The sequence below is a fragment of the Perca flavescens genome, chromosome 20 (assembly GCF_004354835.1).
Source record: "Perca flavescens isolate YP-PL-M2 chromosome 20, PFLA_1.0, whole genome shotgun sequence".
NCBI classification, from domain to species: Eukaryota; Metazoa; Chordata; class Actinopteri; order Perciformes; family Percidae; genus Perca; species Perca flavescens.
In genome coordinates, this window is record NC_041350.1 from 21,915,246 (window position 1) to 21,940,736 (window position 25,491).

Sequence of the window (25,491 nt, forward strand, 5' to 3'; positions counted from 1 at the left end):
ACTGCGCCATCACCACCCCATCCATCTGATAGTTTACATTTCACTGTAAAACCACAAATGTCAACCTAATGGTGGCACTAGAGGAAAAGTCAGGGGGTCACTAAAGTAATTACGATTTATCCTCTGGACAACATGACTATCTGTTTAAAGGTCCCATGGCATGACAATTTCACTTTTCACTCAATAGCTACAGACACAGAAATGGCACATACTAAGGAAAGCTCATTGTGGGACTGGCTCTAGTGGCTGTAATTCTGCACCAAGGCTGAATTTCGGGAAAGAGACTTCAGATACAGTATTAGGGGACCACTAAAGCCTATATAAAAGCATCCAAAGAGCACCATGTCATGGGACCTTTAAAATGTCAAGGCAGTCTCTGGACCAAAGTGGTGCAGTACTGAACATACAGTAACTTGCTGGGTCACATAGTTTATTGTAAAAAAATTTTTAAAACCACTGCTAACATCCACTTTTGTTTGTTTTATTCTAAAAGTATAAAACCAATAACACGGGAAGTATATTGCTCATGTGTTTGTGGATGAAAATAAGTGTACTGATGTGGCCCCTCCCAGTGGAAACACCTGATTCATTTATCCATTAGCGGAAAGCTTGTGGCTGAGCATCTATTGGGTATGTTTGTTAGCTGGTCACAGTGTTAGCCATGTTCATGTTAACATATTTGCCCTTCTCCACTGCCAGCAGACATGTCTGTAACTGTGTGTGTGTGTGTGTGTGTGTGTGTGTGTGTGTGTGTGTGTGTGTGTGTGTGTGTGTGCGTGCGTCTCTCTGCAGGAACAGGAGGGTCCTGAGCTTATATTTTAAACAAAGAGCAAAGAGCTCGGATTCATTAAGCAAGGACTAGTTCATTCATATCAGTAAAACACCCACACCCGCATGCATGCACTCATAAACACTCACTTGCACACACACACATACACACTCTCACAAGTTGTTCTGCAGCCAGTTGAGGTAACCCCTGAGTGCTCGCTTCCCTACATCAAATTCCATTGGCCAGGTTATAAAGGTGAAACATCCGTGGAAGCCGTCGTCATAGTGCTCGTGGGTAACTGTGACGCCTGCGTCCTGTAAGCGCCGCGCGTACATCAGACCATCATCCCTCAACACGTCATACTCGCATGTTAGGATGTATGCTCGAGGGCATTTAGCCAAAACCTCCGGTCCTGCTAACAGTGGTGACGCCCTCACATCCAGCAGCCCCGGCATCTCCTTCCCTGCCCCCTGTGAACCTTTCTCCACAATCAGAGGCCTGTAGTTCTTCTTGTGTTTCGGGGGCAGGAGGACGGTCCAGTCTAGCCGCGCCCTCAGCTCTGGGGTGATGTTTGGGAGGTGTAAGGAGCTGTGGTTGTTCGCCAGCAACTGGGACTGCAGGGAGAGGTCAGCACCGAGGTACTGCAGCCAGAAGCGCACCATAAGGTGCCGGTAGAGGATGGGTATATTTTGGTTCTGCAAGTAGGAGGGTGTGTTGAAGTCCAGAGCCTGGAGCACTGGGTAGATCAACGCCTGGACACTGAATTTCACACTCATAGTGTCATCTGTGGAAATCTGGCACAATATAAAAACATATAAGGCCTCAATCTCTTGATTTATGTATATTCACAGCTCATTGTTGCACACATTCTTACAGGAAGTTATGCTATGGTATATACCTCTTGTGCGACCGCAGCAGCCAGGTTTCCTCCAGCACTGTCACCTGCTACAGCCACTCGCTCAGGGTCGACTGCATACCTGGCCCGAACCTCTGGGGACAAGAAGTGCTTGGCAGCGGCAAGGCAGTCTAAATACGGCACTGGAAAGTGCACCTCTGGATACAGACGGTACCTACACAGACATTGGTTGCAAATGGTAAGTTACTAGAGGCTTAGAATACTTTGGAGAATGTGACTGTAAACACTTTTTTGTAGTTAAAGAGTCACTCAGCCAATTTTACATACGAAGATAAGTTTGCTTGTCTACAGGAGCACGATTCAACCTGTGAAAGCACTTGTATATAACATCTATGGCTCGGAAAGGGTGCTTTCTAAGGTGTGAGTAAACCAAATATGTTTTTATATATCTTAAAGTGTGTTTCCGTCTCTATAAGCTGCACACTTACTCAACAGAGACCACAACAGTGTTGAGCTCGTCGGACAACATCTGGTTGATGGTATCATACGACCCCTTCTCTGAGGAAGTGAGGGAGAGATGGAGGAGTGTGGAAAAGTTAAGTGAACAAAAAGAAAATGTTGCTGAATCATGCATTTATTTGCAAATTTAGTTTCAAATATGCACATTGTGCTCTAACAGAGCAAAAACATTTGGGATTATATAATGTGATTATAATACTTTATTTCCTCTATTTGTACTTGTAGACAACAGGAATGTCCATACTCACTGGCACTGCCGAAAGCCCAGCCTCCTCCGTGAAAAAACATCAGCCCTCTCCTCAGATGACCCTCGCCTCCAGCCGGGGGCTCGTAAACACGGACCGGGACGCCGGCGAAAGTGATGTCGCTGACTTTGACTCCGGGCATGACCCCTCCTGCGCCGGGCTCCGAACTGCTCAGCCCCTTCATCATGCCTTCAAACCCGTCTGAGGACCGCCTGATTGACGTGATGTAATGGTCAAAGCCCAGCCAAGACTTTAAAGAGGCCTGAAAATGGAAACGAGATTAAAGACTCACTGTATTTAGGCAAAGAAAACAGCATGTAGGAGAAAGGATTTTGGGAAGAGACCAAATGCATTAATCTCTTGGGACACAACTGTCTCACCCAGTCACCTCTGTCCCTCTGCACTGTAACTTACTGATGTGTCTCAGCATGTCTGCCCTCCTCCCCACAAACATCTCCGACTGTCTCAATAGTCAACCAAGGCCAGCAGACGCAGCCGCTTGGCAGAGTGGAGGCTCCGAACCAGACTACACCGAGAGATGTTGGCCTTAACAAAGTTTCATAATAATATTAGTTTGATCAATTCCTTAAGATGAAAATTCTTCTTATGTGGTGAGATATTTTACTTTTAAATGTCTGGTCATCTCATCCCGTAACCAGTGTTCGAACTTTCACATGAACAACGGTTAAAGTTACTCAGGCTACGTAGAATACCATAATTCCTCTATTCAATTAGGCCTAAGCGACGCACCCCAAGCTTCCATCCTTAACCGTTTTGCCAGCAGCTGTGTGTCCACAGTGTGTGCAGACTGTAGTTACAGTATTGCCTGAGGCCTTTTGTAGGAGCAACACTAAGGTTTTAGTTTGTGATCTCCCTGCAGCGGAAACATGTTCTGTTTGAGCTTCAACTTCACTCTGCAAACAAAAGTGTTTTGGGAGTTGCACCTGGAATGGCTTCCAGCCTGAAAATATACAATAACTTTGCTATTAAAATGTGAAAAGGTGAAGTGAAAAACATGGAGCTGTATACTTGCATATATTCTGAATAAAACCAAAGGATGCAGCCAAAGGCCAAGTGTGACTTTGCTCAAGATACAAAGGCGTTATACTGTCAGCTAGTCCATCAATCAATAGATAAACTCTCTCAAGGGTTAAAGATGACACAAGGGTTAACAAACAGCCATGTATATGGGCTCTTCCAGTCTCTCCACTGATGGCTGTTCCAATTTAACAGGAGAGAGGAGCAAGAGGGGTTAGGATGGTGACCGGCCTCTGACGAGCTGTTAGCACCACCATCTTCAGCCAGAGAGGACATTATTTCTTCAGCTTCTTCTTGCGTTGTCACCCCGGCGGGAGGTGTGCTAACAGGGCTTGCAGCAGGTGAATCAGTCGTGCTGTTAACGTCATCGCTACACAATTTCTTAGTAAAACCAAAATCAATTAAACTGCCTTGTTTTCTTTTTTGCAATGACAATATGATGCTAACTGCAGAATAGATTCAGATTTAGGACTTTGCGCGCCGATTAATGGCCTCCAACGTTTCTATTTTTTCCACGAATCTTTGAGTTAACATGTACTAAACATGAGTTGAATTTGCACCGCAGCACCGCCACACCTTGAAGCTCATGACGATGATGAAGGATAGCATGTATCGTTATCTTTATTGAAGTGAATTAGGTTTAAATCGCCGTCATGCATGAATGAATGAATGATATTTTTGCAATTTTACACATAATAGTCCACGATGATCACATTACACAAAACTGAAATTGCACGTCAAAATGGCACACTGTTAATATTTTTAGAGACCCCCCCCAAACATTTTTTCACAAATTACGTTTTCAGGGGAGCCCATGTCTTATTAAGGGGAGACGAGCTCCCCCTAGCTCCCCCCGTAGTTTGCACCCTGCCTGTATCTGTTCCTGGACGCTTATCTGCACCTGCCTACCAACTACACATCCCTTCTTTGGATGTATTTTAGTAATCCTCTTTAGCCAGCTGCACTCAGGATGGAATCATAACTTTAAACAAAAACAAAAATAAAATAGAGCCCCAAATCTTGCTCCACAGTATTTTATTTTCTGTTTGAACGCTTTGTACTTTATCTGAGAATGTTCCTATAGTACTGTGTTTTATAGTACTAGTTACTGTTACCATATTTGTTTTATACGTTACATGTTCTTGTGTTGCTTTTATGTTTTGGTGAGCTGCAATTTCAACTCTTGGGGACAATAAAATTGTATTCTATTTAAAAACATACTTTACACTATTGACATTTTAAAACTACTTTGGTGTATTTATAATATGCAAACACATTCTTGCGCACGTCCGCTGCAGAAAAGAGAAAAAGAGCAGTTTATCTCAGTGCAGTTTAAAACCATTTTAACCAACATTAATCTGCAAACTCCATCAACCAGTGTGTCAATAACTGTTATCGCTCTTCATCTTCTGTGCCATTTTCAAAATGTAGCACAAAGGTGAGGGTTAAGAGTTGATTGTCCTCACACTGGCCCAGAATAAACTCCCTGATGTCTGCTTTGCAACAGATCAACACCGTGACAAACAGCGTGACAGTTTCAAAATCAAACTGTTAATGTACAGAAAAAGCTCTTTCACAAAGTTTGTACATTTGACGCTACTGTTACTAATGTGACTTAATGGATACAAGCATGAAACGAAATTCTGGTAAAGAGAAGCTCTGTGGACTACAAATAACTCCATTTATAAATCCATAACAGTGCACCATGTAGAGGTGTCTCAGGAAATGATATGCCTCAGATATTTGATTTTACGGCTCTGTGTCACTTAATGTACATGACACCTGCTCTGAAAATACACTACTTAAAAAAACGTTGCAAGACACTGTTTATGCAATAACTGAGCTAAGGCATTTCAGAGTTTATCTTTGACATATGGCATAAGAAGGTAGGGTCAAAGTTCATGTCTGCACAGGTATGTTAATGATTGTCTATCAAAGCCTCTATTACAGTAACTGTGATTTTTTCAAACACGCAATACATGCAACTAACCTTGTATAGTATATTTGGAAAACACCTGCTATCAATGATATTAGGGTTGCACAATATATCGTTTTTTTATCGATTCGCAAAATTAACTTGCACAATAAACACATCACGCAACACAGAGATTTTTGGAGCTTGTTGAATGAGAGTAGTCTACCAGTAGAAAACTTTAAAATTCAAATTATTTTCTTTGCAGGGTCTTTTGATTCAACAAGCAATTTGTTTTATTTGAGCAGAATACTGACAGCAGCAGAAGCAGAAATCGAAAGTATTATCGCGAATATTCAACAACGTTATCATATATCGCATATCATATCGTGCAGCCGTAAATTATGTCAGTATTAAATACTATAGCTACTATAGTATTTATTTGTGCAGAATATATTATAAGCATAGCTGAGGTTGCCCATCAGTCCACTACACCTGCAGTACAAGTACCACAATGTATTCCCAATGAAAGCATATCCTCTCTCACCAGGTGCATCGTTGTTCGGAATCCAGCATCCAGCATCATCAGCTTCCACGGCTCCTGGATGGCATCCGGCAGCGGGATGTAAACATAATAAGCGAGCGCCACCGTTAGTGACACTGTAACAACAACTGGCAGCAGCCTCATCTTGTATGTGCCAGCAGCTTTAGTATCTTCAGTGGATCATAGACGAGAGGATCCAGACTGACTCTAGCAGCTGTTACTCTCTGATCTGGTACTGGAGGGCCTGGGAGGGCCAACCAGGATCCAGAGATAAAGCACTAGAAATGACTTGATATGGGACCGATAAGCTTAAAGACTTCCGTTGAAAATCTTCAAAATAAAACCTTTACTGATATCCCTTTTACTCGGAGCCAGTTGTCTGGAAACTTGATTAATTAATGGATTAATGTTTTTAAACATTTGGCTTAAATCGATTCAGATTCAGAAAATATATCAATATGAATGATGCCTGTAGGCCTACTCATACCACTTTGCAGTCTGTAAATTGCAATTTTTTTAATTTCAAAATTAGTAATGAAATAGCATATAGCTATTAACTGGTATCCTATCAGCCTAGGAATTTGTTTTTTGTTGCAGTATTGTTTAAAAAATCCACAGTATTTTGGTATGATTGTCGTCTTCTTCAGCCCGAAAGACGTTTCTTCTTTATAAACTTGTCAAAACTGACACCTTTATTTTGAAGGCTGCGTGGCAACAACAACGAATGGGCATCTGGGAAATGAGTTTTTTTTTCACAGCTGTAAGTTGGTACAAATTTGTATTACACATATGTGACCACAGAGAGGCATAATAGAGCTGTTAGTGCAGCCATGACTTCACACATACATATAAAGCTATAGTTCCATCTATATACTGTATATATCTATATGTTTCATCATACATTGCAAAGTGAAAATGTAATACTTGAAACAACAAAGGCTATGGGAATTATAACTACCGGTACTTTAATAATTACAAATCTTTGCTAAACTGATTTGAAAATGCAAAATGAATACCATTAAAATTGCTTTATTTATTTAATAACATGTACAGTATGGTGTGAAAGTGCAAAAAAACCTAACAAATAGTTAAATGCAGAATTTCTTGAACTGCAGGATGTATAGAGTAGACTTTATAGTGCAGGTCAATCTGGTGCAAATATGTACATGTGATTACTCTACAGCTACTTTACACACATGTTACAACTCCTAATTTATCAATTCCCTGCAAAAAACTCATTGAGTCCTAACAATGTGCTTATAATAATCCCCTTTAAATGTAAGAAAAGTAAAACCGGTAATAAAATCAAAGTGTGGTCATTCTTTTTAAACACAGCATATTAGTTCATACATAGATAGGAATTGGTGATGTGTATTGACTTTTCACTATTAGTTAATTCAATTTCAATTTAGTTGTTACATTTTCATAATTCCTGTTAAAACTGTGAAGGTCAGTTACAGGGGGAATGATCGGGAGTCATTATTATCACTATGACTAATGATGCCTTTTATGTGACACATCAATACTGGACTGAAGTCTTACTGGAATGCATTAGCAAGTTGTTGGACAGAGATCAGATTCATCACGATCATTCACAGGATATTGATCCCTCTACCTCCTTACGTTTTTGTCTAATAAAAGGTCAATCTTTTCTTTTTTTGGTTCGGTGTTCAATATTATCACTGGGACACACCAATCATAGCAAATTCCACACCACTGATAAAAAGTGAACTAGTCAACCCTGGAAAACTTGCTGTTTGCATGACTTTAAAATTGATTACAGCAAAGTTTTTGGCATGAACTCAAATTTCATTGCTTTGAAGATTTTTGGATAAGTTTGCTTGTATTTGACAGAGTTCAGAGAGAGAAAGGCAGTCATGCAACAAAGCTCCCCAGCCAAATTCAAATTGAGTGTTGTAATTAAGTGGCATGCATCTTCAAATACAGGGCAAAGAGTCTCAGTGTCAATGTCTCTCTCTCTCTCTCTCTCTCTCTCTCTCTCTCTCTCTCTCTCTCTCTCTCTCTCTCTCTCTCTTTCTGTGCTATTTATTGCCCTGTTTCTTCCCACGGTTGAACTTTTAATGGGCACTGTCTGTCCCTGGTGGCCCTGTGTAGTGTGAGAATGTAAACAAACATCAGAGCTGATGAGGATCTGACCCCCTGTACCGGACTGGTTTTCCAAAACACAGCAGCCGGACCACCAGACCATGCCAGATTAGCCTCCTGGAAGACCGGAGTGGGGTACTCAGGAGAGGACATGGAAAGATGTCTGCAGAAGGTTATAGTGATGTCTTTACTGAAAAAGGAAAAACCAGTTAGGAATATTTGATTTAAAAAAATCTGATGACAGGGAATGTGTGAGGACCACAATGGAAATAAGTTTGTAACTTTCTTGTGTTATCCTCGACAGTTCTGATAAATGTACAATGTCACTATGATGGCATCTTGTTATGCATTTATTTCTGTTACTGTCTAATAAATGAATTCAAAAAAAAATCAAAGGGTTCATTTTGGAAAGTGATACAACATATTACTGTGTTTTGTGTGCAGTTGCAGTGCCCAGCAAAAATGATGGGAAGATGACCCCATACACAAACTCCAGTTGGATGTCAGAACCTATATCTGTCCTTTCAAAATAAGGCTACCCAGCTTCATATTGACCATACAGACATGACAGCAAATGAGCGTACTTCCCCAAATATAAAGCTATTATTTTCATTAATGCTACTTTACGTAAGCACACCGTACAGTGCAACCTGTCAGAGACAGATGAAGAAATTGTACGTAGGTTTTTTTCATATTTTGGTGACACAATGATTATTATTTGCACCACGCTGAGCATGGGAGGGACAGCAAAAGGTGGATTGCGCTGCAGAAGTGATTCGAAAATTGATGTTTTAAAACTTTTTGTCCTGCCATCAAAACTTGTCATCATTGCAACCAATACAATTAAATCAGACCACAGCTGCTGTACCTCATGACTCACAGAACTACAAACCTTTTGCTGTCATCTTGAAATCCTACATCCTGCTGGGGGTCAGCATTTCACATTCAAAAGATCACTTAAAGTCAGACACAGATGCCATACTTGCTCTCTTTCCAAAAAGCCACCTGAATGAGAGTGTCAGCAGAAAGCTTAAATTGTAAACGTTGAGGTGATATATGTGCGTTTGTGTGTGTGTGTGTGTGTATGTGTGCGTGTGCGTGTGTGTGTGTGTGTGGCCTAAAGAGTGAGCATTAAAATTCCCTCTTCATGCTGTCCCCCTCCCCCCTGTGTGTTGGTCTGGCGTCTTCCTCCAGTCTGTGGTATGGAGGGCAGAGAGAGGGCCTCTCTTGTGTCACCAACTGGAATTACACATATGGTCATTTAACATGACTAAACGCATGAGGCAGAAATGGAGGTTTTCCATTTCAGGCAGTCCTGTCTCGTTGTTCAACCTTTTCATTGACGCTGCTTTTGCATGTGTTTGAGCATAAATTACTGGGCGGAGTATGGTAGAGATTTTTTTTTTTTTACCAATAAACAGCACCTTGAACTAGCATCTGGAAATCAGATTTTCTTGAAAACTAGGACTTGGCTGAAAAGATGCAAGAGATTTTTAGCAACAACTTTCTGCAAGTAGAAATTAGAAAATAAAAGCACTGATGAAAATAAAATGTAAAAGTATTTGTGTCACTTTTCTCACCATTTATGCCACTGTGTCTCAAGCACAGTTAGGTACATTAACTCGAGCAAGATATTTTTATCTTCTTTTAAAATAAGTTTAAACAGAGACTTAAATAATTTTGCACAGATTATTTACATTATCTTGATTGGCTATTGTGCATGTTAAATCAGGATTTTTTAAATCACTTAAATCAGTGGTGGAAAGAAGCTAAGTACATTTGCTCACATAGTCTACCATTTTGAAGTACTAATACTTTATTTGAATATTCCAATTTGCTGCTACCTTTTACTTGTCCACTACACGTCAGAGGAAAATTAGGTAGTTTTACTACTTTTTTGACACTTTTTTGATTATGAATGGAGGACTTTTACTTGTTGTATTTTTTACATTGTTGTATTGTCACTTTTGCTTGAGCAAATCTGAATCTGAAACCTTCTTGGATGAGCACATGCATGCAAGCATGTCTTTGTGTTGGAAAACAGGAATGTCCAAAAAAATCGGACATGTTACAGTCTTTTTTTTTTTGGCATTGCAGGTGTGATAAGTCAAATAACAAATGTTAAAGGTCCCATGGCATGAAAATTTCACTTTATGAGGTTTTGTAACATTAATATGCGTTCCCCCAGCCTGTCTATGGTCCCCCAGTGGCTAGAAATGGTGATAGGTGTAAACCGAGCCCTGGATATCCTGCTCTGCCTTTGAGAAAATGAAAGCTCAGATGAGCCGTTTTGGAATCTGCTTGTTATGAGGTCATAACAAGCAAGGTTACCTCCCCTTTCTCTGCTTTGCCCGCCCAGAGAATTTGGCCAACCCATGAGAGGGAGACATCATGGCTTTCAAACGAGAAAAGTGGCAGTTCGTCAAGGCCACACCCCCACCCTCCACCTTGCCCCTCCCACTCTCCTCCTCAATAGCTTCAGACACAGAAATGGCACATCCTAAGGAAAGCTCATTGTGGGACTGGCTCTAGTGGCTGTAGTTCTGCACCAAAGCTGAATTTCGGGAAAGAGACTTCAGATACAGTATTAGGGGACCACTAAGGTTTATATAAAAGCATCCAAAGAGCACCATGTCATGGGACCTTTAAGACAACAAAGTTCCTTTTCTAATCTGTTCATTTTATTTAACAGATCCTTTTAAACATACCTCACATATGGGATATGGATACAACTCATTGTGTGCTTGTGTATGTTGGTACACACTAGACACACAGGCATACACACAGTGACAATAATGTATTGTGGTATTCAAGAATGTCGTAGACAGCAGGCCAGTTGGTGTGCTTCATCTGCAACACAGACTCTATTTTTGAAATGACAGTAACAGTAACCTGTTGCTACGCTGTCCTCTGCAAAGCAAGATGTCACGTCTAAAAGAACGCGAACAGAAGCGTGCTTAGTTTTGTGCTGGGTGGCACGCTGTTGTTGGTGCGAGGCATTCAAGTACACAATGTTCTTAATTGGTTGAAGGCTATTTGCTCCGCTGCTAGAGAAACACAGTCATTTTAGCGGGGTGTGATCATTTCATTTTAAATTCTTTATCCCTAGTGCAGTTTTCTTTCTTTCTCTGCTCTTCAGCATTCTGCATTATGGTCTGTATTCTAAGTTTCAAGCCAACTGCGGCAACAGCATTATGCTGTGATGTTGTTAATCTGTTTCTAAGTGGCATAATCACTTGTGAATTATATTGTTTACATTATCTTAATTTGTCTGATGGCTTATTGAGAATGTGTGTACTTGCTGGCATGCTACAAAACAGTGAGGAACTTTGAAGCACTGATGTGTAATGTATAAAGTAACAATTCAGTTAAACTGGCACAGAATTGTTGCAATCCCTCTTGCAACACAAGATGAGGCAACAGAAGAATTGATCAAACTTCTCTTAGACTAAATCAATTCACACATCAGCTATTACCATGTGTGTAATGTGGTTTTCATTTCCTTATTGAGTGGATAGATACGTACACTTTTAGCCATGCTAGTGGCATGGCTCTTGGGATGGCAGTGTCTCCCTGATGGTCAGTTTATCAGTCCGTCCATCACTTTTGTCCAGACTGAAATATCTCAAAACTATTTAATGGATTGCCATTAAAGTTTGTACAGATATTCATGTTTCTTAGCGGATGAATCCTCCCAACTTTGGTAATCCCTTGACTATTTCTCTACCATTATAGGTTTACAGTGAAATGTCTTGACAACTATCCAGATGGATTGCCATTTGCTACAGACATTCATGAGGATGAATTGTAATAACTGTGGTGAGCATGGTAAGCATTATACCTGCTTAACATCAGCATGTTAGCATTGTCATTGTGAGCGAAGTACAAGTCTGGCAGCATGGCTATAGACTATATTAAAAACAGATAAAGAAATACAGATGTTGTCTGAGTCATAGTGCACAGGCCAGCTAACAGGTTCGAGAGATTTTCCGAATCTCATTTACTGTATTAGATGCCCACACAAAATAGCCAGAAGCAAATACAGGCTCTGACTAACTCCCAATCTTAGGAATGAATTAATGTCTCTGCTTTACTGTAAATGAGAGGAGAGATGGTGAAATTGAAAAAACATCTGGTCTGATCTGGTCTCTGCCTTAAAGACGATCAGTTGTAGGGGTAGAAAAAGGTTTCACATGCTCTTTTTCATCAGTTTCCCTATTTCGTTCCCCATTTTCTGTCCCCCCCCCCCGCAAAATTCCTAACTAAGTCTTTCCACCACCAACTCCAGCTCATATCTAGCAAGTGTCAGACTCAAGTTTTCCATTGGTCTCCTGGACTTTAGAAGACAAATGTATAGTGCATTCACTGAAGCCATCAGCACATAGCACATCAGTTTCCTCAGTTTGTGCATCCCACTGTTTGGAAAAAAGCGTCAGGCTGGCAGCCGGCCTGGACAGAGAAAGAGGTCAAGGGTCAAGTGTCAAATAGAGACTGATGTGGACAGCCACATGCTTCAGCCGGGACCTTGAACCTAGAGGTGCAAGAGGACAGTGCTGTACTGTTCTGCTGCGGAGATCTGCAGCCTTTTCCCTACGCAAACACACACACACACACACACACACACACACACACACACACACACACACACACACACACACACACACAACCCTGTCTCCAGGATTTTAGCAATATCAGTTCAATTTTAATATTTATTTACCTGATCTAAATATGCACATTTTATGATGTTTGGAGAGCAACTACTGTATAACAATAGCTTCAAATGTGAGACTAGTTGACACTATACCCAAAAACCAACACATTGGCGAACGATTCTATAATTACAACAACCTAATCCACTTCACTGCCTACTCAGTCACCCACCACCCACAAGCAACGACGGTGATGATGATCAGAGTTACAAGTCGTATCTTGGCGTTGTACAAGTTTATTTTAGGCAGTTAAATCACTTTTTTTGGGAGGGGGGGACAGAGGTCTGGACCACGTGGCCTTAATGGTAGATACAGCCATGTACACAACCTCATTATGACTCTTCAGTGGAAACAGTGGCAAATAAAAGCAACCACATTAAAGACCACACAGAGCTCATAAGACTGCAGCTTTGATTAAACATGCTTTAAAAAAACATGCCGATGAACATGCACACACACTCATGACCTCCATCTTCCTCCTCGGCATACTCAGTCAACGCCCCGTCCCACTCCCATGAGCCTCTCTCTCTGGTCTAAATGGGATCCTGATGTTCTGTTAACCAAACGCCCACTCCCCACGTTCACTTCAACCAGAACCGAGGCTGTTAAACGCGGTTTCGCACTCCTCCCCTCGCCCTCAGTTGCTGCAAAGCGACGTTGACAAGAGGCAGCTGTTGCTGCGGTGAGAGGGTGTGTGATTGATGCAGTAGGCAGCAACCAGAGGAGACACACTGATAAATAGGCCAATACCCAGACATATGGTGGGGGTCACTTTCAGAATGCACAACCATCCACGTAATAAATATGTAAGCGATTGCCAGTTTATCAGCACGTAAGTCTGTGGTTGTGGCTTGCGGGATTGCTTCGAGCTAATTTGTAGCTTGAGTGACTCAAAACGTGCAAGGATGAGAACATTTGGACACAGAAGCTGCAGGAGGACCTTGAAAGGCTGGGAAGCTGCAGTACGTCTGCACACTAGCTGAAGAGTCTGGCAGCTTGAAGCCAGGAAGAAAGCTTCTTATTGGTCTGGAGAAAGGAGCCAGTTGAGACAGCTGGTATCATGTAACGCTTTAATAAAACTCTTACCCTTTTACTAACATTTCCCTGTGGAGACAAAACCCAAACTCACAAGGACACACAAAGACACAAGTGCACTGTTCGACAAGCCTGCTGATAATGAGCGTACACACATATGCAGGTGAGAGGACTCGCCTTGTAAAAATGCACATGCATTTGAGGGTTTTATTAACTGAGGGCTTTGTAATAAGCTCACCTCTGTCTGCCAGATTCAGGCCTAGCTAGTTGGACTGTGATGTGTGTGTGTGTGTGTGTGTGTGTGTGTGTCTGACCTCTCTGTCCTTGACTCTTTATGGGATGCTGTATTTCTGGCATCTGTTGCTTTCAGCAGCAGCTTAGATCCAGGTGCCTTGTCCTGCAGGCAAACTCTCATGTACAGCATATATGTGTGTTGGTGTGTGAGGTGCTGAGTGACACTCCCTGTTCCATTTTGTCAGGATATGTCAGCACCCTCATCACCTTTTCTTTTTGCCCCTCCAGCCCTCTCTACTCCATCTCTTTTTCAGCTTTGTGTTGCAGCTCTCACCAATTCAGGATGGCTTGGTCCTTTTTATTTTTTTTATTTTTAGTCAAGGTGTTTTTCTTTTCTCTGGAATAAAGCTGATACTCCGCTCCTCAGATTTCCCTCACAAAAGGCTTGTTAACACTCATTATGAAACAAAGCTTGCCTCCAGCTGCTTATTAGTCTCACTTAGCAGTGCTAGCAATTCATTTCATGGAAAGCAGCAGACTTAAATTAAACTTAAATTTACATTTTCTCTCTTTATGTGTTAAAATTGGCCAAAATTAGCTGGCTAAGCTGATTTAGCTAGCATCCCTAGCAGGTCTTCATCAACTGTGACTTTTTAGCGACCTTTCTAGATAATCCGAATGAAAAGAACAGGGTTTTGCCTGTTTTGTTTGTGGATCATCCAGAGCATTGTGGACATTATTTCTGGACAGACTGTTTAATGTTTTTAATTTCCTTTTTTCAATGCTGTGAGCACCACAACACAAAACATTGTGTGTATGTAAAGCTGTGCAATTAAATCCGAATCTATCTCCGGGGCTAAATACCACTAGTGGTAGGCTAAATGAGACAATGTGTTATTTCTGTAATTTGTGTTAAACAGAAACTTTAAGGTTTCACTTTAATGTTTTTTTTCCCCCCAGGTTTTAATTTTTTTTTGCCAAAGATTATTGTACAGACAGTAACCTAATTAAATCAGAGCTCATTTTTGTAGGAAAAAATAAAAGTAAGATTACAATCATTAATCTGTCTACAGAACATTTGGTACAAAAATGCAGAATTAAAACAACAGAACAAAAAACAAAAACAGATAAGAAAAGACCTTCATTTCCCCATACCCTTCCCGTTCATCAACCTATTACTCCTACTCATTCGTGTTTCACTTTATTGTTGTTCTTTAATGGGTTCAATACATGTGGTAATGTATCTGAGAAGTGTTCCTGGGCATGGCAAACAAAATTAGATGCAGGGTCAAACTGTACTCGGCTCTCTGCTGTCATCAGGAACTCGTTTTGTAAGTGGTTCATAATGTTAAGGCTACATCTTCTCTTCCCTCTATCTGGTCCTCTTCCTGTAACGCTTCTCCACCCCTGATTGAGTGTTAGTGTTTATTTTTACCCTGTTGGCAGAACAAGGTACTGTCCAGCATGTACACACACAACGTCCAAGAAATATATAGCACACACAGTCAGACAGGCCCTTCTTGTCATATGATGCAGGCCTTGTGATAGTAATCTTGTTATAGGAGACACATTCCATCAGGATTTGGAAGGGAATCTTGGGTGTGAGTGTGTGTGTGTAAAGAGCTAGGGTGCTTTAAATCAAATCCACTGCACATCGTCCATCAGCAGGTCTTACTCTCACTCATCAGTACGGTAACTTCACACCGCCAACGACGCAGACCACAGACCATATCCTGTTTTAGCTAGTTTTTCCCCCCCTCTTGGGTCATCTGGTAAAACTGTGGTTTCAAGTCCATGATCAAGTGGCGCCGGCATCCTCACCACCTCTCATAACGTTGATGGAGGACACAGGAGTCCCATCAAGCCCCCTTCGACTACAGTATGTGTAGCAGAGGTCAGAAACGTGTAATGTGAGTCTCAACAGAGCGGATTTCCATCACTTTATTTTAACACAACACACAGAGGAATGACAACAAAAACCAGTAGTAAATGCAGCAGTCACCACCTGAAGTCATTGTGTGGGTATTGCTGCCAGCCATCTGTCTAACTAGAATCTAATTCTAATTGTCTATATTTTTAAAACTGTATCATGATCTGCAGTCCGAGCTGTTAGTCGACTGCCTGGTCTCCATAGAAACACAGATATTGAGCACAGAAGTCTTGGACCAAATAAGTTGTGCGGTTAAACTATACCTGCAGCATGATGTGAACACTGTATTTCAGTTTTATAATTCAGAATTCATTGATCATTGTATGAGGCCCAAGGCATACATCTCAAACTTAGACTGGGGTTGTTACCAGTGGTGGAATGTAACTAAGTACATTTACTCAAGTACTGTACTTGAGTCTTTTCTTTTCATGCCACTTTCTACTACTGCTCCACTACATCTCAGAGAGAAATATTGTAATTTTTACTACACTACATTAATCTGACTGTTTTAGTTACTTTACAAATTAAGATTGCTGCACTCAAAACACATGTAGTTTATAAAATAAGATTTTTTACAATAACTTAAACTACCCAACAAATATATAAGCCTACAAGTAGTGCTAAAATGATTAGCCGATTATACACTAAGTTCATTGACAGAACTGTTTTGATCGTTTCCAGTTTCTAAAATGTAAGGATTTTTCTGCATTGAGTACTTTTACTTTGAATACGTTTGGTACATTTTCCTAATATACAATATATTGACAAGTGTATGGCAGCTGTTATTATATTATACATGTATTGTCACAGTCCGAGGATGTGCAATAAGCATGATTTAAAAGGTATTTAAAATAAACTATACATGAAGCACATTCAAGAAGGACGGATGAATCATCTTAGTGGCAGTCAAGTCCATTTGCCTTCTGATATAATCAATAAAGGGACCCCAAATCTTTTAATTTACAGTACGAGTAAGATGAGGAGTACCTATATCTTTCACATAAAGACCGGGAACCATATCATCAAGCATTTCCAAAAATAAACACAATGCATGTCCCTAAACTGTAGTTAGCTATAAAGGATATTTGATTAAAATTACCCATTCACTTGCACCTAGTAAAATTTCTTAACCTGGGTTTTTAGGACCTTAAATAGACCGGCAGAGGAAATGCATTTACAGCTACATTTTATATATATATATTAGACTTTTTAAAAGTTTGGTTTGTTCAAACAGAAAAAAGGGTTTCAATAAAAAAAATATGTTTTTTAATTCACAGTGAAGTAACAAAAAAGGATTGTTTTTGTTTTCAGCACGGAAACTCAGGTATTGGAACATTCGCACCCTTAATATTGTGTAGTTTAATTGATTGATTAATAGATGAGTCAACAGTTTTGCAAAAATGCCCCAAATTAACTTTATATAATTATTATAATTATTATTATATAGTATTATAATTAAATACATGTTTGTTTTTGGACAGTTTAAGACTTTTAAGATTTATTTATTTTAAGACTAAATGGTCATCATTTATAACAATATCACATTTTATGAGCATAGGCTATATGTTTTGGGACATAGGCTACCTATCAGAGAAATATTGAAGGGGAAAGTAGGTATACATTTGGACCAATGGAAATATGACGTACAGTATAGACTAATTCACCATTATTTGCAACAATATAGCCTACAGTAGGCTATATAGGCTACAATAATTAGGTAAATGAATTTATTTCTATTTCACCTCTGGTATGCTACTGAATAGGAAGCCTAGGCTACTACTACAGAAATGATTTGTGAACCTCAAAACTGGCCAGTCCGTCACTCTCCTCGAGCCCCCGCCCCGCCTGCCTGTTACCGGGAACTCCCCCTAAGTTCCCCGGTTCTCCTCTCTCTGCTCATTCTCTCCAAGAGCTGTCACAGATACACATATCCCCACACATACACATTAACACACACGGACTCGCTGCATGTTGGAGCGAACGTCTGCATTCTCTCAGCCGCTCCCCGGTTACCGAAAAGCGGCTGTTTGATTTCGCAGTCTGCGGCGAGGAGCCTCGTCGTGACAGAGTTTGGAGACGGCTGAATGAGCAGTGAAGGGGGGAGAAAAAGGTAAGAGATGGTGTCAAAATGAGTGTTTTCTCTTCTCTCGGTTTAGAAACTTTACCGTGTGTTTACCGTCTTCTCCGCTGTCTCATGCGTTGTAGGGATATCGCCTGTATAGTCAGCTGCAGGGTTTTTTAATAACTAGGGCGTGTTTATTAAAGTATTTCTGTTTGAGCGCGCGTATGCGTTCGTGTGTGCGCGTGCTCTTTCACATTAGAGGGGGATCCTCTTGTTGTGTCACAGACGCAGATTGAAGCGGATCTTTGCAGTGGGCAAAACATACCCATATCTCATGTGAGTGAAGTCTTTTTTTTCCTTAGAAAAAAGGCCGGTCTCGAAGTATGCACAGGTAACTTCATTTTGTTTGCGCAAGTCAACCTAACTCCTTGATTTAAGTGCAATTTCTAAATGTTTAGTCATGTGTTGTCTAGATTCAAGATACAGACCTGAAGTGTGGTTGCAGAAGTCCAATAAGAAAATTGTGTTTCGATACCAAACACAGAAAGCTGAACATTCTCATCAAAAACTCCTTTTTTAAATGGATTTTTATTTTGTATTTGTTGGCGTAATTGGCAAACTATTATCCTATGAATCTGTGTAAGAGCCTGATATTTGACTTTAAAGCACAGTTAGTCTCCTTTTAGTTAGCACCTTTTAAAACAAAGAGGAAATTCAAAATGCTTTAACACAACACAAATAAATGCATATAATGACCTTTGAAAACACAACAAGATAGGAGAGAACATTCTAAGGTGTGTCTATACACATGTGGTGCTCACTGTTTATCACTGTTCAGGGTCTCTTCTGCATGCAAGTGTGTGTATGTCGACATGCCCATCGTGTGTGTGTGTGTGTGTGTGTGTGTGTGTGTGTGTGTGTGTGTGTGTGTGTGTGTGTGTGTGTGTGTGTGTGTGTGTGTGTGTGTGGTGATATCCTGTCAGATCCTGTGAGGTGGGGGTCAGTCACAGGGTCTCCCCTCTGGAATTCTCCTAGAATAGATGCAACACACACACACACACACACACACACACACACACACACACACACACACACACACACTTTGAGCACATCTTCAGTTCCTTTCTTTTAATGATGACCCATAATGGCCTTAGTGCTTTGATTTCATGCTGTGCAAGGCTGCCGTAGGTTATCCGTAAGTCCACTTGATGTCAAAACTTCACGAATAGGACTATAGCAACTGGGACATTGTGCTCTCATGTTAGACCGTGTTCTTCTCCTTATGGCTTGATGCTGATTAAAAGTCTCCTTTACATGCACCTAAGCCAGTTCTACAGGTGTTATTTTTCATACCTAGAAATGAGAACCGTGTGCGTCAAACAGTCACATAACCTCACCACCACAGATGCTGGTCGGGATGTCTTGCTGAAGGGCACTTTGGCAGTACAGACAAACCTAGGCCTTGACAGTCTTTCTGCTGTATGGCTATTCTTTTTCTACTCTTACAGACAGTGAATAATGGCAGGAATGAGTCAGAGAAGGATACGTTAGAAGAGCAACAAACCAGTGCTCTCTTGTTGCTCCCTGGCCTGTTCAGATGATGGATGCTTGAATGTGTGTGTGTGTGTGTGTGTGTGTGTGTGTGTGTGTGAGTGTGAGAGAGAGGAGGATCTTGTCTGCTGTAACTCGAGCTTGGCTGACTCTTGAAAGGCCACAAAGACCGCTGTGTGTGTGTGTGTGTGTGTGTGTGTGTGATAAACATCCCATCACCAAACTACTGAACACACACACATACTAACCCACAGACACCATCACTACCATTATAATTATAAATGCAATCAATAATGACAGACCTGGAACTGAAAATATCTGCTATCTGCAGATGCTGAGTACCAATCCAGTACCTGTGCTCTGTTGTTACTAATTCAAAGTCTGTACGTTACTGCGTGGAAGGAACACGTCTGCATTATAGTACATTGTATATCTTTGGATTTTGGACTGGGGGTCAGACAAAACAAGACATTTGAATGTATCACCTTCTTCTCTAGGATATTGTAATCCACAAACTTGGATTGTTTTATGATGGTTTTTTTTTGGCCCAAAAAATGAATTGGTTAATAGAAAAAATTATCAGCATTTTATAGGCTAACCGATTAACTAATCGTATAAACAATTGACAGATTAAATTATATTGAAAACAATCAGTTGCAGTTTTAGACCGACCATGTCTTGATGAAAGGTCAGATCTACAAACTTAGCGTGCGTTTACCTTCCACTCCTTTGGTATTTGTTTTTAAGCAGAAAGAGAAAAAGGACATTTGAAAGTGTGATTACATACACGCGTGAGAGGAACAAATGTGTGTTTTTCACCTTAATGGATGGACTGATCCTGAAGAGTACTTACTGGTGTGAAGCATTGATGTTCAACTAGCTCGGGGCCAGACATCTACTCTGTGTGCAAACTTATCTCAACCCACAGGGGGAAGATTCACACTTACAGTTTGCATCCGCCTTCCTCCAGTGATTAGCGGTAGTTGTGGATTTCCTCATATATCAAGGGATTTCAGTGCTCATCAGTTTACCCGAGCCTGACTTATCATTCTTGATACCAAAACGATGACAGTATATCAAAATATACTGCCCTTTCCTATCATTATCTATTTTTCAGGTCCACTGATATCACTTTAAATCACAGAATATTTTAATAGCTGCAGCCCTCGCCTTCCCCTTTTTTTACACCACTACTCTTCTTGTCACAGACTCAATTTCTCCTCTCCCCTCTCCTTTCCTTTCCTTTCACCTGCACATTATGGAGGAGGTTGTGTTATGTGTTTTAACTTACAGATAAGTCGACTAATCAGCTACTCAGTCGGTTGTTCCTCAGCTCGAATGGATGGTTTGTGGGTGGATTGGTGGGCGGGTGAGCGGGCGACAAAGTCCGAGTCCGTTTTGGAACTGCATTTATATGAGCCATGGTTTCTTGCAGTCCCTCACAGATGTGCGTCTTTTCACAGGTGCTTGTTGTTCCCAAGCTTTGTGTGTACAACTTTGTGTGTGCGTGCAGTTGCGTGCATGCATGTGTGATATTAATCAGGGTTTTATCCATTTCTCACATATGTGTAAAGGACAGTAAGTGCCCAGCAACTAAATCCCATTGGAATATATTGGGAGTGTCCTGATGTAGTGGAGTAAGGACTGTGGCTGTGGGGGTTTAGTGCAGACAGATGGAGTTGGGATCAGTGGGCTGAATCATAAAGTGTAGAATGTGACAATGTTGGATGGATGTCTGACCGAAACCTGATTAATAGGGATCCGAATTATAGAGCTGCAGCAATTAATCGATTTATTTTGATTGATTTGTTAATATTTGATAATTGATTAATAATTTAAGCCATTTCAAGCAAAACATTTCAAACATTTAATGGTTTCTCAAATGTGAGGGTTTTAACAGTGAGGTAGGAGGAAATCTGTGTGCTATTAGACATAAAAATCACAGGATGTGCTTTTAATTAAGCATACTAATTTAGCTGCCTCCATTGGCATAATGGACAATTGAGTCTAGTATAAGACCAAATATTTGGTTACCCTCTATGTATCTGTCTTTATTTACCTCTGTCTATATAAATAGTAGCCTAGTCGTTATTGTCTATATCCAAGACGTTCCACTTCTGGGATTTCACTAATTTAGGCCGGATATCCGTTGCCTTGGGCTTTCTTTGTGTTGGCAAAAAAACTCCTGTCGTTTTATGAGGACTATGGTTAACTGCTCCTCAGATCTCTGCAGGTTAAATCCAGACAGCTAGCTAGACTATCTGTCCAATCTGAGTTTTCTCTCGCACGACTAAAACAACCTTTTAACGTAAACATGTTCCACCAAAACAAGTTCCTTCCCGAGGATATTTTGCAGAGGCGCCGTTGCTCTGTACGACGCTTGGCGCAAGACGATTATGATTGGTTTAAAAAAAAAAGCCAATAAAATAGAGCATGTTTTACTCCCATCCCAGAATGCTGTGTGGACTCGCCAGACCCAAAGATCTGGCAATGCAAGACTACCTAGTCGTTAAAGTAACACTAGAAATAAACAACCCTCTGTCACTGTTTACTGATCAAGGGAGCAGAATGCAAGAAAATGACCTTGTTACACAAATTCAACAGATACATATGTTATGAATCTGTGAATGTAACACCAGCATAGGCATGCAAGGTTATATACAATAGGAGTGCAGTCAATAAAAGAGTTATGTAATAGCAAAATAACAGAGGTGGAAACTGTGTTTGAACTCAAATAGACAGACACACACCTCTTTGGTTAAGTCAGGACAACTCCCTGATAATGTGTTTAACTGTCTGTCACACAGCCACTGTGTGAATAAGAGTTTTGTCTGCATGTGTGTGTGTGTGTGTGTGTGTTTTACGTAAGGGGGTAATAAAAAGATTAATAGAGAGAGAGAGATGCATATACAGAGAAGACAGAATCCAGTAGAATACAACATTTTAATTAAGCTTCATTTTTGGATTACTTTCATGTGTAATTATGTGTTGCGTCACACCCACACCCTTACTGTGTGTGTCTGGCTGTTGGTCTAAAAGTGTTTTTGTGTTGTATGGGTGTGGCATGTCTGTAGTCAAGCCAGCATTAAACTGTATACCAGGCTACTGACTGCTGTAGGACTTCTCACATTTATGCTTTCTAATTGATTCTGAGTGTAATTTATGTGGCTCACGGCACCCACATGTGCTTGCCTGCCCTTAGTTGTGCAAAACACAAGCAAGCACACACACCAGTGTGCTCACATGTACACACACAGACTCAGAAAAGCTCTAAGTTACTCATCACTGCAGCACAAGGCACTATTGTATTTAGCGTCGTTCATGGCACTTTTAGTGACACAGTCATTCACATTTCCTGTGTGTGTGTGTGTGTGTGTGTGTGTTTGTGTGTGTGTGTGTGTGTGTGTGTGTGTGTGTGTGTGTGTGTGTGTGTGTGTGTGTGAGAGAGTGTGTGTGTGTGTGTGAGAGTGTGGGTGGTCGTCTCATATTCCATGTAACACTGCCGGCTGCTAAAAATGAAGACGTGACAGGGAAAGTGTGAGTGTGATAGTGAGAAGGGGGGGTGCATATGGAGATGCTTGGTTATCACTTTGCCATCAGGTGTCCAGTCTAAATAGATTTTCTAATTATCAGATTTGGTTTTACAAATCCAATTTTGCAATAGAGAAAGGAAAGTTAATACACCATCGACCACGGAGCTTGAGTTCTGTTTTTAGGACGGAGACTTTTAGAAAGAGAGAGTGATGCAGAGATAAATAATAAAGACCAATAAAAGGGAAATTCAAAGATAGGGAGAAGGAGATACTTCAAAGATAGGTTACAGGCAGTTCACCTGTTGTTTTTGCATGTTGTGGTTTGTGGCAAACCATAAAAGTGGGCTGCCATAACAGGGGTTGGATAAGGTTGATGACTTGTCAGCTTTGGTGGTAGCCTAAAGCTGCCTAGAAGTAGTTGTGGGTAATGTGGGCCAAACTGCTGCCATTATCTTAGCTTTTCCTTGATAATGATATGCTATAACATTTACTTAGAGATTAAGTACCATGTAAAAAGTTGAAACCACGTGCAGCTCATTGGGAAACGTGTTTTCTTTCTCATACATCGTCCAAAGTTTTCTCATAGTTAAAAATTAATTCCATTTATCACAACTTCTGGGTCGTATGTCCAGTTGTGGCCCATATATCTAACAGTTCTGATAACATTGTACTTAACAAAGTCAAGTAGAATGATCAGATCTATCAATCAATTTGAGTTTAAAATCTGGTTAAAAGCGAACATATGACAAACAAATAATTAAGATAGAGTGGAGGATAAAGGAACAGAGATTATGTTCTTTTTACAAAATTCCCACAGTAGATTAAAGAAATTGACCTCTGCTTGTAAGATGTTTGGAAGTCTCCAGAAATAGAGGAGCTAATTTTATGCAAGGATGAGTTGTGTAAAATGTTCTTGCCCAGATAGACAGTAAACAAGCAAACAGTGTAGCCAGATTAGCTAAACCTAAATTTTATTTGTTGATAAAACAAAGCTGAAAGTGAGCGCACCTTTTTAAGTCTGCAATATCCTCTCATTGCTCAGGTTAATTGTGCGCTAGTCTCGCATTGTCAGACCTTCCTCCACAGCGCTGCGGATGAAGGTCTGGCTAGTCCCCACAGCATTCTGGGATGGGAGAAAAATGTGCTCTGGTTTATTGGCATTTCAAATGCCAATTGGTATTTTTAAAATTCCAACACAAAGAAAGCGGAAGGTAACGGACATCCGGCTGAAATGAGGGACATCCAGCAGAATATTTGGCGGCACCGGAGCAATCCCGGAAGTTTTGCTATAGACTAATTTTGCGCATGCTCAACTGCAGTATGTAGGTTTAAAATTAAATCAGGATCTTTTCACTGACACTGTAACATGTATAGATACTATTTAACTTATCGCTTATCATACCTGAATTGGAGAGGTAATCTTGAAAGATAAACAATGATGTTGAAATATTGTCTAGTCTTAATGTGAATCACCTCTTTCCTTTTTAGCTTGTGCATGTTCTAACATGGGCTAAAAAAAGAGACAAAATAACAACTCACATGGTAGTTGCATGTGGTTGTCAAAATAAAACCCGCACCAGTGTTAGGAACTGAACCCTGCCCACAATTGGGTGATTCATACATGAGTGTGTGGGATGTGGACTATGCCCAATGGCCTCTTCTAACCACCTTTAACCACCAAGAGATCCACTCTGGGAAAGGAGGACAGGGAGAATGGAAGGAGGAGGGAGAGAGGGTGAAGATTAGTGAGACAGGGATGAGGAGCCTGACACTTTGATTCTCAGATCTTCCATCATCCTGTGCTGCTCATTGACTGGCTCCATTGTGGCTGTGGAAAAAGCGTGCTGATTGGTTGGTTGGGTCTGAATGTCACTGCCTCTTGTCCGTGTACTGGAATGTGACTGTGTGTGTGTGACTGTGTGACTGTGTGACTGTGTGACTGTGTGTGTGTGTGTGTGTGTGTGTGTGTGTGTGTGTGTGTGTGTGTGTGTGTGTGTGTGTGTGTGTGTGTGTGTGTGTGTGTGTGTGTGTGTGTGTGTGTGTGTGTGTGTGTGTGTGTGTGTGTGTGTGTGTGTGTGTGTGTGTGTGTGTGATGAGTTAATAGCTATCCATTGAGTGGTTGATTGTGTTCTGTTGTCCACACTGGCTCTCTTTGTCACACACACACACACACACACACACACACACACACACACATGTGAATCTGAACCAGGCATTCCTCCACTGGCAGGACACTTGCCAAGCGAGAAAGAGAAAGAAAGTACTAACTAACTAACAGTACCATTCATAGTCATGGCAGTGTGGCTTTTCCTGGCCCTGGTTCGAGACATGAATAGGTTAGAAGCTAAAAATATTTTACTGCTGCTTTTAATGCTCCTTTTACTCCTCCTGCTCTTTTCATTACTTCTCTCCTCTGTTGTGTTCTCTCACAGTGGAAGCAAAGGAAGC

General features: G+C 40.8%; 2 protein-coding genes across 3 annotated transcripts in view; one reads left to right on the forward strand and one right to left on the reverse strand.

Annotated features, from left to right (window-relative positions):
* Positions 1 to 356: 356 nt before the first annotated feature.
* Positions 357 to 6,156, reverse strand: nceh1a (neutral cholesterol ester hydrolase 1a). Of its 2 annotated transcripts, none has more exons than XM_028566211.1 (5): positions 5,887 to 6,156; positions 2,393 to 2,651; positions 2,114 to 2,183; positions 1,668 to 1,839; positions 357 to 1,563 (listed from the first exon to the last, which is right to left on the reverse strand). In XM_028566211.1, exons 1-5 carry the CDS (start codon positions 6,025 to 6,027, stop codon positions 943 to 945), a joined length of 1,263 nt encoding a protein of 420 aa, XP_028422012.1. In that variant the 5' UTR covers positions 6,028 to 6,156; the 3' UTR covers positions 357 to 942. The 2 variants fall into 2 exon arrangements, with proteins under 2 accessions (XP_028422012.1, XP_028422013.1); XM_028566212.1 differs by lacking the exon at positions 5,887 to 6,156 and adding an exon at positions 2,804 to 2,878.
* Positions 6,157 to 17,768: 11,612 nt separating this feature from the next.
* The window catches only part of ppp2r3a (protein phosphatase 2, regulatory subunit B'', alpha), a 61,573-nt gene continuing 53,850 nt past the window's right edge, over positions 17,769 to 25,491 (forward strand). Inside the window, exon 1 of the mRNA XM_028565650.1 lies at positions 17,769 to 18,007. The gene's annotated coding sequence lies outside the window, so the exon portion shown is untranslated. The remainder of the gene's footprint in view (positions 18,008 to 25,491) is intronic.